General features: G+C 34.7%; 1 protein-coding gene across 1 annotated transcript; it reads right to left on the reverse strand.

Annotated features, from left to right (window-relative positions):
• Window positions 1-5,533: 5,533 nt before the first annotated feature.
• Window positions 5,534-12,169, reverse strand: LOC131167026 (large ribosomal subunit protein eL33w-like). The gene is made up of 5 exons (XM_058125755.1): window positions 11,924-12,169; window positions 11,731-11,766; window positions 11,412-11,640; window positions 11,278-11,320; window positions 5,534-5,798 (listed from the first exon to the last, which is right to left on the reverse strand). The coding sequence occupies exons 1-4, from the start codon at window positions 11,953-11,955 to the stop codon at window positions 11,279-11,281; spliced, it is 339 nt and encodes a 112-aa protein (XP_057981738.1). The 5' UTR covers window positions 11,956-12,169; the 3' UTR covers window positions 5,534-5,798; window position 11,278.
• Window positions 12,170-13,607: the final 1,438 nt, after the last annotated feature.

Here is a 13,607-nt window from a genome sequence, read left to right on the forward strand (position 1 = left end):
TTTGGAAGAAACTCGATACATAATCGAATAAATCAAAGTACAATATCCAAATTTCATGCTCCCACACACAACATAAGAATAAGAAATATAGGAAAAAAAAAATTGAAGATGTTTTCCAACTATTCAATATAAATTTAGAAAATTGGAATAAGGTGGCATTTTTGTAAGTATTTCAAAAATTATAAATGTAACTTTTTTATTGTTATTCATTTATTTCATACAAAAATGTTATAAAAATGAAAATTTTCTCATTTTTGCTGTAACTTTTTAAAAACCATAATGGAAAATAAAAACTGTTTTCACAACTAAACAGGCCCTAATATATCTAAAAGTATAAATTTCTTTAAAATATCAAATTTTGGGAAATTTTTTTAAAAATTCAAAAAATAAATAAATAATAAATTGTTTTTATCTCATAGTGCCAAGAAAGCCCCCTAAAAACTTTAAAAACCCAGAGGAATGCCCCAAGAGTGCTGACAAGGACCATTAATTTATAAAAAACACCAAGTACAAAATCCAATAATTATTGATAAATTAACATAACTCAATAGAATCACTCAATAACGTTGAGGCTGCTGGGAAAGCCCAAAAAACCAACAAAATTATCTGGAGACTCCTAGGAGTGCAGAGGAGGACTAATTAAGCAAAGTGATCAACCTGAACTTAGAATATCTTAGTTTCAATGAACTAAAAGCTAAAACACAGGGTAACACTTGGAGAGTTGAGGAAACTCCTTGATTTTAAAATATTAAAATAATTTTTTCAGTTCAATGATGGTTGGAGTTCCCATGCATTGCAAAAGCTACAGACATGGCTAACTGAAAACCCTAACAGGACTGGCAATGGAAAGTAGAAACGGCCAGCAAGGTGCTTCTAGTTATTTCAAGTAGCTCGTTTGCATTGTTCTAGTCATTTACTTACTTCTATTTATAAGAGTAAATCTAAACCAATCTGATGACTAAGCCTCTCTCGAGGGAGCTAATCTGTAGTGACAATAACTGGAGATACTCCAAAAGTGATTACTTATTCAGCCAAGAGTGTCAGTAGGGTAACAAATTTAACCAGTATTTAATTTTCATCAGATGAAACTAAAATTTGTTTAAATAGAGGATTAAATTAGTGAAGGAACATCTTGTTTAGGCAAAGTCATAACCCCTACCATTTAAGTCTGATTAGGTTGACCTCTTCACCTTTTAGTAAATTGACAGTGAACAATCAGACCTAGGGTAGAAAATATCAGCGACAACTCTAGTCGCCTGACATAATCTAACACCATGCCCCCATAATTAACACTATATATTATTTTTCCATGAGGCATCATGCAAATTCAACCGTGAATTTATTCAATAGTAAACTTCAAATGCTAGAGCAGAAAAAAATATCATACCAAATGCAGCATAAAATGAAATGGGATCATTTAATTTGCTTCTAGAAGGATTGAATTATCAAAACAGAGAGTCGAGCAAATTTAACTTGAATGTTTATCTCATCTATTCCAATATTCAGGGTCTCACTCACATCCTTGATCACAAGATTTTTCAACAGCAAATTGGCAGCACTGGATGAGCCAAGCATCACTTCCAAAGCCTCACCTATAATGAAACTCTCTAACATTAATAAATACCCCGTGTTTATATCTAACAGGCCCATCCTTAGTTGCTAATCAATTCAGTACCATTCAACAAATGCAGGGGTGTTAGTCAATTTATTTTAATAAACCCTTCCCACCCAATCCTCAATTTTAAGTTCTTACATTGAGCTTCTGATTATCTCCTTGCCCGAAGCAAGATGCCCTTGCATGCCTCCCTTGTACTGGGATCTAGACTATTCATGCATCCAATAAAAAAAAATATGAATTCCCCTCCAAGGAGTCTAATGATAATTCCTGGTTGGTGGCATCAAGAAACTGAAAAGTGAAGAGTAGGTCAACAAAATCCTTTTTGCAAACAAGACTCAGTTCTTCTTCTTGTCTACGGACACACACAAATAACCTAGTTGATAATAGCAGTTGAATATTACATGTTTTTCATATGGATTACTCCTTCCAAAATATATTTCAAGTGATTTGAAGTTGCACGCAAGTTGTTAAGCCTTCAGATTTTTTAGGGAAGGCTTGTTGATCTAAAAACTAAATAACCCTCATTGGAACATTTTAAAAGAGAATGAAGGAAAAGGAATGGTACAAACTACGAAGGGTTTTCATTAAATAGATTTAAAAATCAAAAACTTAAAATAAAATAAATAAATAAACGGAAGGACAACCTCTAAATTTCCTCGCGCCTTCCACCCAAAACTCCAGAATTTATTTTCTAAGAGTTTTGAAAGAAATAAAAAGGAATAAAAAAACCCTTTGATTCCCTTTCGAAGAAGAAAATAAAGCTCTCAAAAGAAAGTATCGTTAAACCCTCCATCCATTCACTTCGCTACCCCTCCAATCCCGATATGACGTTCACTCATGACTACAAGAATTACATTAATCCACCAAAAATACGAAAAGAGTGAAGTCTCTCAAGACCCTATCTTTCTCGGATAAAACTTTCAGAGCAATTTTTAAGAAAAATTTCTTATAACACTAGCAGAATCTGCAATAGCAGTGAAAAGGGTCTCACCGAATCTGAATATTCACGATACGTAGCAGTCGCAGAAAGCGTAGCACGAGATGGGCGAGAGGAGCTGGAAGCATGAAGTTGGGGCAGAGGAGCCAAAACTGAGTCCCCGTGAGGAGCATTGCGGCAAATACTGCCCCTCTTCGGCGTCAAGACGGTGATCGAAGTGAGTCGTTGAGAAGAACCTCCTCCCCTCCGATCCGATCGCGTTTCCTCTATGATCTTCAACGAGTTTTCCCTTTCAGAGAGAGAGAGAGAGAGAGGGTGGGAGGGATGGAGGGAGCCCTAAAGAATACTACCGTTAAAAGCCACTACCCACAATTTCAATTTTCGAAAATTGGGTCGGTTGGAGCTTGAGAAACTTTTCGGTGGAGCAGCGATACATCATTACTCACAGGCTAGCCGGCCGAGGATCACGCACGTTTATTTTTAATTAGAAAAAATAATTATACAAAAATAAATAAATAAGAGTTGAAAAATATTTTAATTTAATAGAGCACATAATAATATAAATGCTTTTAATATTTCAAAAATAAAACTAAGTTTGATAATTTTTTCTTCTTATTATTACTGGAAAAATAAGTGCTAAAAGACATTTTAATTCAATTAAAAACAGTTATAGACAATTATAAAGATCCTTTTGAGTGTTTAATATTTTATGTCAAATTTGGAAAATTTCCTTTTTAACATAAATTAAAAATAACAGATAAAAAGTATTGTTAAAACTACATAAAATAATTTATCATTATATTATTTGCAAAACACGATTGCCAAAACACGACATAATATTAAATTTACAATCTTACCGTGGAGACACAAATAAAATTATTTTTATTCTAGTGTTAATAAAAAAATTTTAAATAGTCATATGTGAGGGAAATTTTTAATTTGTTAATTGGAATGAAGTTTGGACTTTAAATTACTAATTTATTTCATTAAAAAACTAACCATGGGCATGCATGCGCAAGCTTCAAGACTCTATTTTAAAATTTTTTAAAAAAATTATAAAAAATTAAAAAATTAAGTAAGTAAAAGGATATTTTGAGATAATTTTAGATTGTTATAGGGATATTTTGGATTAATTATTGGTAATTATAAAAATTAATTTGACATAATTATAAAAATATTTTGAGATAGTTGTGGGATAATTAAAAGAGTATTTTGAAATAATCATTAATAATTGTAAAAATAAATTTGATATTTTGAAAAAAATGACATCAATAAGAGAATCCTAGTAATAGAAATTAATATGAATTTAATCTAAATGTAATTTGATCCAATTATAATAAAACATATATAATAACATTAGTAACCGTTACTTCTATGTAAAGCACCGCATCAGAACTATTTATTAATAACTCGTTGACTTAAAATATTTTTACATATAAATTAATAACTCGAAAAAATATTAGTAATAAACCCACCCAATCTCGAATATATCTATGCCAATTGAAAAGAACTCACTGTAGACAACATTTGACGGTTATACATAGAACACTATCCTTATAAGATTTGACATAAGGAGAAACACCTAAGTATCAAAAATCTGGCAAACCTTTTTTGACATTTTTAAAATTTTACAACTCTCTTGACATTTGATTACTAGGACACTTAAAAAATGTTAGCCTTCTTACCAAATATAAAGACAAGTTTGTGTCTTTTTGACAAAAGGTAAGTGTCTTTTATCCTTATATTTATAATAGTTTATACTAATTTTATTAAGTGTAAACATTTTTTTTTACAAAGGTAAGACAGCATATGTTAGCAAAGGAAACAGAACATTCAACAAAAGTACATTAGAGGAGAAAAATCAGTAGCAAAAGCAGCTAAATCCCTTGGAAAAAGAAACATAGCACCCAATATTCTCTTACAATAATTCTAAACACAACATTAACGGGATAAAAAGCTAGGTTAGCAAATAGAAGATCATTTTCTAGTTCCCCAACCTATTTCAAAAGTAAACACAGGCAGCATAAGTGAGGATCGTGAGCCTTTCAATGGACTACTACTCCCAAGTAGCAGTCAAAGAGGCAACAGCCAGCCATAATCCAAATCAAGAGTCATGGCTTTGCAGAATCTGAAGAGCAAGTGGTTTACAGACCAATCTTCTTTATGGCGAGAATGGACGAAATTGATAAATAGAACCTAACCATTTAACAATTTTGATCCATGGTTCTCAGCCGGCTCCAAGGAGCTGACTAGCCAGAAACAAAAAACCAAAAAGCAGGAATGCATAATTTAAAACCAAGTACGTCAGCCCAAGATTCACAGGATCCATACTAGTATGGAATGATCCTGCGTTGAGACGGGAGTCACAGGAGGTCAGGTTCCACGTTGAGCCCCTCTAATTTGAGCTACTCTTCTTGTAATTTATTTCAGCCAATTACAGGTTCCATCTTTTTTATAACATATAATACAATAGCCTCGGGCCTCTTAAAAAAAAAATAGAAATCGTGGTAAATGTAGCAATTTAAATAGTGCCCCAAATGGATGCTAGTTATAAAAGAGAAGGTGCCTAAAGCATAGAGGTGTACTTGAGATGCTTGTACTAACACCTATTTTCAAGCCAAGTACTACTAGTAGGATGCGCTTTATAGGCCAAATGCCACTTTCTAATTTATAAGCCTAAGAAAAGAGATGCAAATGGGAGATCAATAGCAGAAGCTTCCCCCTTCCCCCTTTCCACAAAAGGGACTTAAATCTATGCAACTATTAACAGAAATGGGCAACAAGTCCATCTGACACCCATTGAATTAAAAAGTTGAATGAACAAATCGAATTACACTGCCATGGGTACTTTGACCATTTGTGCTCTGTCAACTTGTGCAAGAAAACTGTATGCCCACTATTTAAGCAAGATCTGTGCAGACCTTCATAAGTGCTTTAGAAGGAACAAAGAAAAAAGCCACTCACATTAAGATAGCCTCTGTCCATAATCATATTATCTCATTCAAGCCAACTTCCAATTCAGAAAGCATTTGTTCTCAAAAGAGGAGTAAATGGGTAAAATATCATCACAAAATAACTGCTTAACACTAAAATAATTAAACAAAACAAAAAATGACGCCACCAGAAAAGGCTAGTCCAGCTACAAAACACAATATAATAACACAGTTCATTAATAACTTAGAAGGCGTATCATTTCATATCCTGATGAGCTCCAGGGTCTAGCATCTACACCCATCTAACAAGCTGCAATCCCAAAAAAAAAATTAATAAGAATACAGGCAATTACAAGAAACAACATGAGAGCAAGCTCGCAATAATACATGACAGTTCAAAAATATTTTATCTATATATATATATATAACACCATGACACAACTATTCAATGCAAGGCACAATATATTTCATCCTAGGTATTGCAGTGCAAGAGAGGAAACAAAAGAAAGAATCAATTAGCAACCGGCAAAGATTTAAGCTAACTACCAATGGAAGGAAAAATAAATAAATAACTAAATAATGGAGCATTTTCACAAATAATTTGTTCTCTTGCTTCTCTCCCTTGGGCCCTCTCACAATCATATACCACCACACCAAAAAAATTCTATGAATAAAACATTAAAAAATTTAAGCCGGTCCATAATGGAATAATATTGGAATAAGACCATAAAAATTCAACAAGTCAAGTTTTCAGACTGAAATCTTGGCTCAATAATCATATCTTATGTTCATTTCCATTCCTTGAGCAAAATCTGAACATCTTTTTAATCCCCTTGATAAACAAAATTGATGAACAAGTTCATAAAATATCTTGACAATCTTGCCATCACGCTCATTTTAACACCCTGGGTAACACATATATAGCTTTTTTTCATTCAATTATTTTTAATGAACGAAAAATTCATTGCTCCTTATCTGCCTTAGAAAAACAGGGAGAAAATGCACCCTGCTTAAGCAATGCAAAGTCCAAAAATATTCTCGATTTCCCTGCCCGTAATTGAAAAAAATTACAACTCAATAAAGCTATAAATCTATCTAGAGGATAAAAATTTTGCATGCTCACAAAATTCTCAGCCACAACCCCTCCCAATGAAGTGACTCAGCAATTCCCAATGACACATTGTGCATTTCTATATTTTGAACCAGCTGAGGATGATGAAATCTAGCCCAATCACAAGATGTATTCCTAGTCAATCCAATGACCAAATTTTGTGCATTAAATACTAGACATTGAATCATCCCGAAACCACACACAAATTATCTATAGAGTAAGACCTAGTAAACCAAAATCCATACGGAGAACCAAACTGAGCAAGCAAGGCCGAATATGAAAGTCATCACTAAAGCTATTAAATCCTTCAAAGTCACCCAATAATGATTGAAAGTAACAATATACGAACCTTGTGCTCAAAATTAGTGTTCTAATAATCTTTGTACATCCAACTACACTCCCACCAAGTCCCACACTCCACAGCTCCACCAAGCCACCCAACCATACAAACTGAAAACTCTTGCACACAAACATCCATAATACTCCCTATAGCAACGTCCCAGAGATGGGTATTAAATGGCAAGGAATAATAATATTATAAGCTGGATGGAATCGCCACTAACCTATTTTTTACCTCAATGCGGTTAGCTCACATAATTACTACTTGTTGATTGGTCTCTAGACTAATCCTAGGCCAAGAAACCAGTAAACTCGATTTATATACACCAGAATTGGGATCAGGAGTTTAGTTATGCAAGGGGAAGGTACTAGCACCCCCTACACATCCATTCTACAAACGATACCTAACTAATTATGAATTATCCATAAATTAACTCTTTTAAAAATAAATGAAAACATAAGAAGAAAAATATGAAAAAAGGTGTGGTTTAAAAATGTTTAATAAGACCTCCAAATGAGAGAATCTAATTAGATAAACCCAGTCGAAACTAATTTAGGTGAGATATGAAATACCTCTTTACCCTGAGTTTAATCATTGGAACACGCACACACACAAAAATGGAATATATATATATATATATATACAGATAATAATAAAACAAATTCATCAAATTTGATCAAAAGAGCCTCTAAAATATTCTCATATTATCCAAAATTTTGTAAAATTTTTCTGAGATTTTTTAACTTTTTTCTAAAAATTTTTGAGATTTTTAAAGACTTTTCTTCATTGTTTGTATTTTTATTTTTCTTGTTTTATTCAAGTCAAAATAACTCAAATAATTCTTATTATTTTTCTAATTTTAAAGATATTTTCTCTGATTTTTTTAACTATTTTTAAAAAATTAAAAAAATCCATTAAAAATTAATTTTTAATTAAATAAATGAACGGTTCAGAAAAGTCAGACCGACTAACCCAGCTGAAAGGGGGCCCTATGTCAGCCAAACATGGAGATACGTCCTATTTGATTAATCCTTTTTTTTCAATTTACTATAGCACAGTGACATCATGTTGATGTCACCTGCCACATGTCAGTGCTTTTCTCTTTTCACTTTTGATGTCACCCACCACGTGGCAGCCTCTAATTAGTTATGGAGATTTAACTCGAATCGCTAACATGGCAGTAATCTGACAATCCAGAGAAAACATAGATTGGACAACCAGGATTGCGCCACATCGCTTCCTGAAAACGCAGCCCTAGTTGTGCCACATGTCATGTACGGACAACGACACATGTCCCTTTAATATAAATGTATAAACCTTTTTTTCTCCTTTTCTTTCCTTCTTTCTCCGTTTCTACACTTTCTTTTTTCTTTCCCCACATAACTCCTGTTTCTCTCCTCTATTTTTTGCAAATCTCTCCCTATTTCTCTTTGTTTTCTTTCTCTCTATCTCCTTTTCTTTCTTTAATCTCTTCTTTTCTCTCTATTTTTCTTCTTTCCCTACTTCTCTCTCATATCTCTCTACTTCTCTCTATGTCTCTTTCTGTCTCTCTCTCTCTCTCTCTCTCCCCCATTCTTTCTTAGTTTCTCTCTCCTCGGTCTTTCTTAGTTTCTCACCCAATCTTTCTAACTTTTTCCTTCTTCTCTGTTTTCTTTTTGCAAGTTCAGCGAATTAGAAAGCAAGAGTTCTCTGCCAAATCCATGGAACCTCCAAGCCAAATGGATCCACAAGCGAATCTAGAGGTAGGTCTATTTTTATTTTTTTTCTAGGTTTTTTATTGGTCTATTTTCTTGGATTTTCCTAAGATCCAAACGGAAATTAAGGGTTAATTAACCTAGGTTCTAACCCAGGTTAAGTTCAAGCTTAGGCTCTGATTAGGGTTAGGGTCTAGTGAAAGTTTGGGTCAGCTGGGTTAGATTAATTAGATTTGGGCTTGAACTGGTTGAAGGTCGATTGGCTTAGTCTAAGTCGGGATTTTAGAAGAGATAAGTTAATTGGGCTAGACTAAATTTAGATTGGACCAGGCCATTTCGGCTTGAATTCAAAATTGGGTTGTTGGTTAACTAAATTCTGGATTGGGTTGAACTGTCTCAGGCCCAATTGGGCTTTTGGATTGGGCTCAACTAACTCATGCCCAATTGGGCTTTGGGTTTAATTAAATGGGCTGCGGGTCAGGGTCAAAGGTCAATGGACAGGTCAGAATTGGACCTGGCTCTTAGGTCTTCAGGTAGATGGGTTAGATTGCGGTCAAGCTGACCCAAATCCAGGTAATTGGGTATGGATATTCCAAACCTCTACTTTTGAATTCTCCATTTTGCAACTTCTTTCTTTTATCCAAGTCTCTTGAATTCCCTTCTATTGCACGTGCCTTTCAAACCCAAGCCTTTGTCCTTCCTCTTTGCTCGAGCCTTTCAATTCCAAGTCTCTGCTGCAATTCGATCCCTTCAATCTTCACTCTTCCTTGATTTCTTCAATCTCAACCACTCAGTCTATCAACAATTCACTCTTAATTTTTCAACAAAAACAATTCCCTTTTGACTCTCAAACTCTCAATTTTTAGTCTTCCAATCTCAATTTTCTGTCTCTCACACCCTCAGAAATCCCCTATTTATAGGCATGTTCCTATTTCCTAACTTAAATTTGATTGACTAATCAAATTTAAATTAATCAATCAAATTTAAAACTAATTTGTTAATTAGATTCATCAATTTAAATTATTCAATCAATCTTAATTAACTAAATTATTTTCAATTATGATTTTCTAAATGAAATTCATTTGTGTGTGTAGGTGCAAGCATGAAAAATCCGACCTTTTTATTTCAATTTTTCTTTTTCTATTTTTTTTATTTTCAATGTAAAAAAAAAATTCAATTTCTTTGTTTTTTTTTTCACTTTATTGTATAAATTTTGCCCAATTATTTTATATAAGCCTCAGAAAAATGGGGTGTCTATACTCTCTCACCAAACTCCCTCCCCCTAACAAACTCCTACTGTTCTACACTTTCACAACCTCGAAACTCCTTGAAGTCCCAATACGTCTTTCATTCGTAGAATTGAATTACAAATTAGAACAATTCTTACCAAAGCATAGAGACAATTACACTAATGTTTTCCCTCACAAAACACACAAGGGATATTAGTTCCTGTGAATGTTTTAAAAGGCGTAGGCGTAAGGCGAGGCATTTTAACCCTCAAAATGGGGGGCATAAGCCTTGAGGCGTTGAGGCGTAAGCCATTTGAGAATTTGTTTTTTAAGATAAAAATTTGTTAAATAAATTATATATTTAAAATAAAGCAAAAATTAAGAAAATCACAAATATAATATAAAAAATAAAAACTAGATGTAGTTCGCAAAATACTTGTTGGCCATTCAAAAATTGCTAACTTGAATACATGACATAAATTATAACAAGAGATAGCTATATCATTACAAAGTTCAAACTAATGACTTCAGATACAAATCAAAATTTTTTGGAAAGGTTGAGGTTCAAGAGTTTTAGAAATAAACTCATATTATGACATTCCTTTTGTACAAACATATAGTTAAAATTTCCTCATCAATTCTAACTTGAGAATCACAAGCCCAAAATGTGTAAGCCAAGGGCGTGTTTTTTGCAAAAATGCGTAGGCCTCAACAAGTAATGCGTTAGACTTTTTGGAATTTGGTATTTTATATTGAGCCTCCAAGCATTTTAAGCATGCCTTGCCTTAAGGCGAGCCTCGATTAAGCCTTTTAAAACACAGGTTCCTCTAATTGATATTCTGGAGTTTGGTATAGCATTAAATGTCCATTTCAACCTCCAGGGTATCCTTTGACCTTAGACAACCATAAAATATGCACTCTTAGGGACATTCCACCAACACACGCATCCACCCACATGAATAGGCAGTTAAAACCACCTTCCACTCAAGGAGCATGAGGTTTGCATGAATATGCCAAAGGCGTGTTCATTTACTTGAATAAATTAATAAAATTTCTAATTACATTAAATAAAATTGACATTTTGTTGTGCAGATAAACCATGTGCATGATACACTAATTGCATTGTATTCCACATTGACATTAGTCACATCACTCAAAAAAAGTCACTAAAATCAAAAGAATCAGACAAGGTAGCTTAAGAAAACAATATCAGAAAAACAATGAACCTTCCATTTGATAACACAAGATAAAAAAAAATAAGTGCATCCATAAACAAATGAATAAATAACAAAGACAAGGCTTGAATTTAACATTTGTTCAGCAAACAGTAAAACATTCCAGGAGATCCACAAAACCATACCCTAGCCGGAAACAAAGTAGTAAAAAAAAAAAAGACACGGAAATATCAGCAATACCTCATATATTGCTTGGGTACATAAAAACCCTAACCCTATCTCCCTGCAGAAGAAGAAACGAAAACAATCAAAAATCAAATCGCACGTAAAATTCACGAACGCCGAATAACATCAAAGTTTTTCGTTAAAAATACCATAGACTTGGGAGGCAAATTGGATTTGAACTTGGCTCGAACAACACCACTGTTACCATGAGGCCTCGTGACCTTCCCCCAAATGCAACGATAGTGCGATCCGTTCTTCTTCACCTTCGCCTTGTAGATATACGCCATGCGCTTGCCGCAGTACCACGCGACATCCTCCTTCGTGTTCACGCCTTCGATCTGAATCAATGAAGTGTTCGGATACTGGTTCGACTTCGACCTAACGGGTCAATGAAGGAGTCCCAAACAAAATCAACACAAACAAGAAACGTTATGAAAATATAGTCAAGAAGAAATCGCATGTATCAACCTCTTGTAGCCGAGAATCGTTCCCCTCACGTAGAGCCTGATACAAACAACATATTAGAACGCACGTGAGAACACAGACAGTGATTGATTTTCATTTTTTCTGGCAAACGTAGACAGAGATTTGAGATTAACTTTAAGCATATAAGAGTTAGGGTTACAAATGAGGAAAGGGAGAGGAAGAAGAGAACGCAGACCTGACTCGCTCCCCTTGGCGTTCCTTCACCATTTTCGCCGGCGCTAGCTACAAAAGACGCTGCGAGTGGAAAACCCTAAACCCAATCGCGTTGAGGGAGAGTGAGTATTTAACTATTTAAGTGAGCGTGAGTTGGCCTGGGTTTGGGCTTGCTGCATGTGGGCTCCGCGTGGTGCACGAATCGGCCCACGAGTTTGAAGGCTGGAAAAGAGAAACCATAGGTGACGAGTTGGGCCAATTAATGAGAAAGGCCGAAATTTGTGGCTAGGGACCTCAGCCTAGAGTTTTTTACGAAAATATTTTAAAAAAAAAACAAAAAACAAAAAAATCAAAAAAAAAAAAAAAAAAACACAAATATAGAGGAAAGGAGGAAAAATTGCAAAAATTTATCTATGGGACACTTGTCAGGATAAATTAAAAAAAAAAAAATGGAAGAGGAAGAGAACAAAAGACCCCATGGCCCCAAGTACTGATGCGCTGATTTCCACCACAAAAAAAAATATGGTGCTAGGATGAAAAAAAATAAAAACAAAGCTATAGATGGTTGGGACTGCTAGAGCACTGATTTTCAAGCCACCAATGCGAGAAAACAAAAAATAAAGTATAAAATCGACTTTTGGAAAGTCAATTTTATCATGTGTCCTTACCTAGGCACCCTAAAATTTGATGGCATGAAAAAACACAAAAAAAAAAATTGCATTTTGCCACTCGCCCCCTTGCATGCTCTTCCTCCCCTCAACCCTCTATATATACTGCAACATCTTGGATGGAAGTCCAACTAAAATCTTTCTCTTACACGCTCCCTACTACATCTATAAATTTGGATTTTCATAATATTTAACATTTATATATGGAGTTTGGTCCAATTGATTCTCCTGTGTTGACATTGGGGACCCTGCATCCTTCCTACAAGGCATGGGAGGAGGATCATTCAGGCGCCTTTAAAAGGCGTCAATGTGTGCACAGATTAGAAATTAAATGGCATGCTCATCTCAGAAGCATTCCGTGGATTCAATGAATAGGTTTCTATCAATTCTACCAGATTCGGTACATTCGCTTGGACCACCACTTAATTAGCACATTGTTAGAGCGTTGGAGGCCTAAAACGCACACATTTCATTTTCCTTACGGCTAGTTGATGATGATGTTGCAGGATGTCGCCATCATCATAGGATTACCTGTAGATGGCAATGTTGTGTTACGGGCACGACACAGCAAGAATAGGAGATGTTATGTCATATAGTACTTGAATGCAACCTCCCCACCGCCTAGAGCGGATGAACTGGCTCATCCTTGCCAATGTCATAGATGGACGAGGTAATACCAAATCTTGCTGATGCAGCATTAGAGGAGGACGTACTGCAGTATGCTCGAGCGTACATACTATGTCTCATATATAGCTTGTTGTTCATAAACAAGTCGCAGTACTATGCGTCGTTAATGTTCCTACATCTGTTAAGCAACTTGGAGAGAGCGTTGACGTATAGCTGGGGTAACGTTGTACTTGCATAATTGTACAGAGTGATGTGTTAGGTTGGTCGTATGAGGCGCAATCAATTGGAGGGCCGCTATTTCTCTTGTAGGTTTGAACATGAGAATGCATACCTTTTCTTAGTCCAATTAGAATTAACCTAGCAAATCTTCCTGTTGATGTTGATGATAGTCTGTTCCCACTTGCAGCTAGG

This window comes from Malania oleifera, chromosome 10 (assembly GCF_029873635.1).
Source record: "Malania oleifera isolate guangnan ecotype guangnan chromosome 10, ASM2987363v1, whole genome shotgun sequence".
NCBI lineage: Eukaryota > Viridiplantae > Streptophyta > Magnoliopsida > Santalales > Ximeniaceae > Malania > Malania oleifera.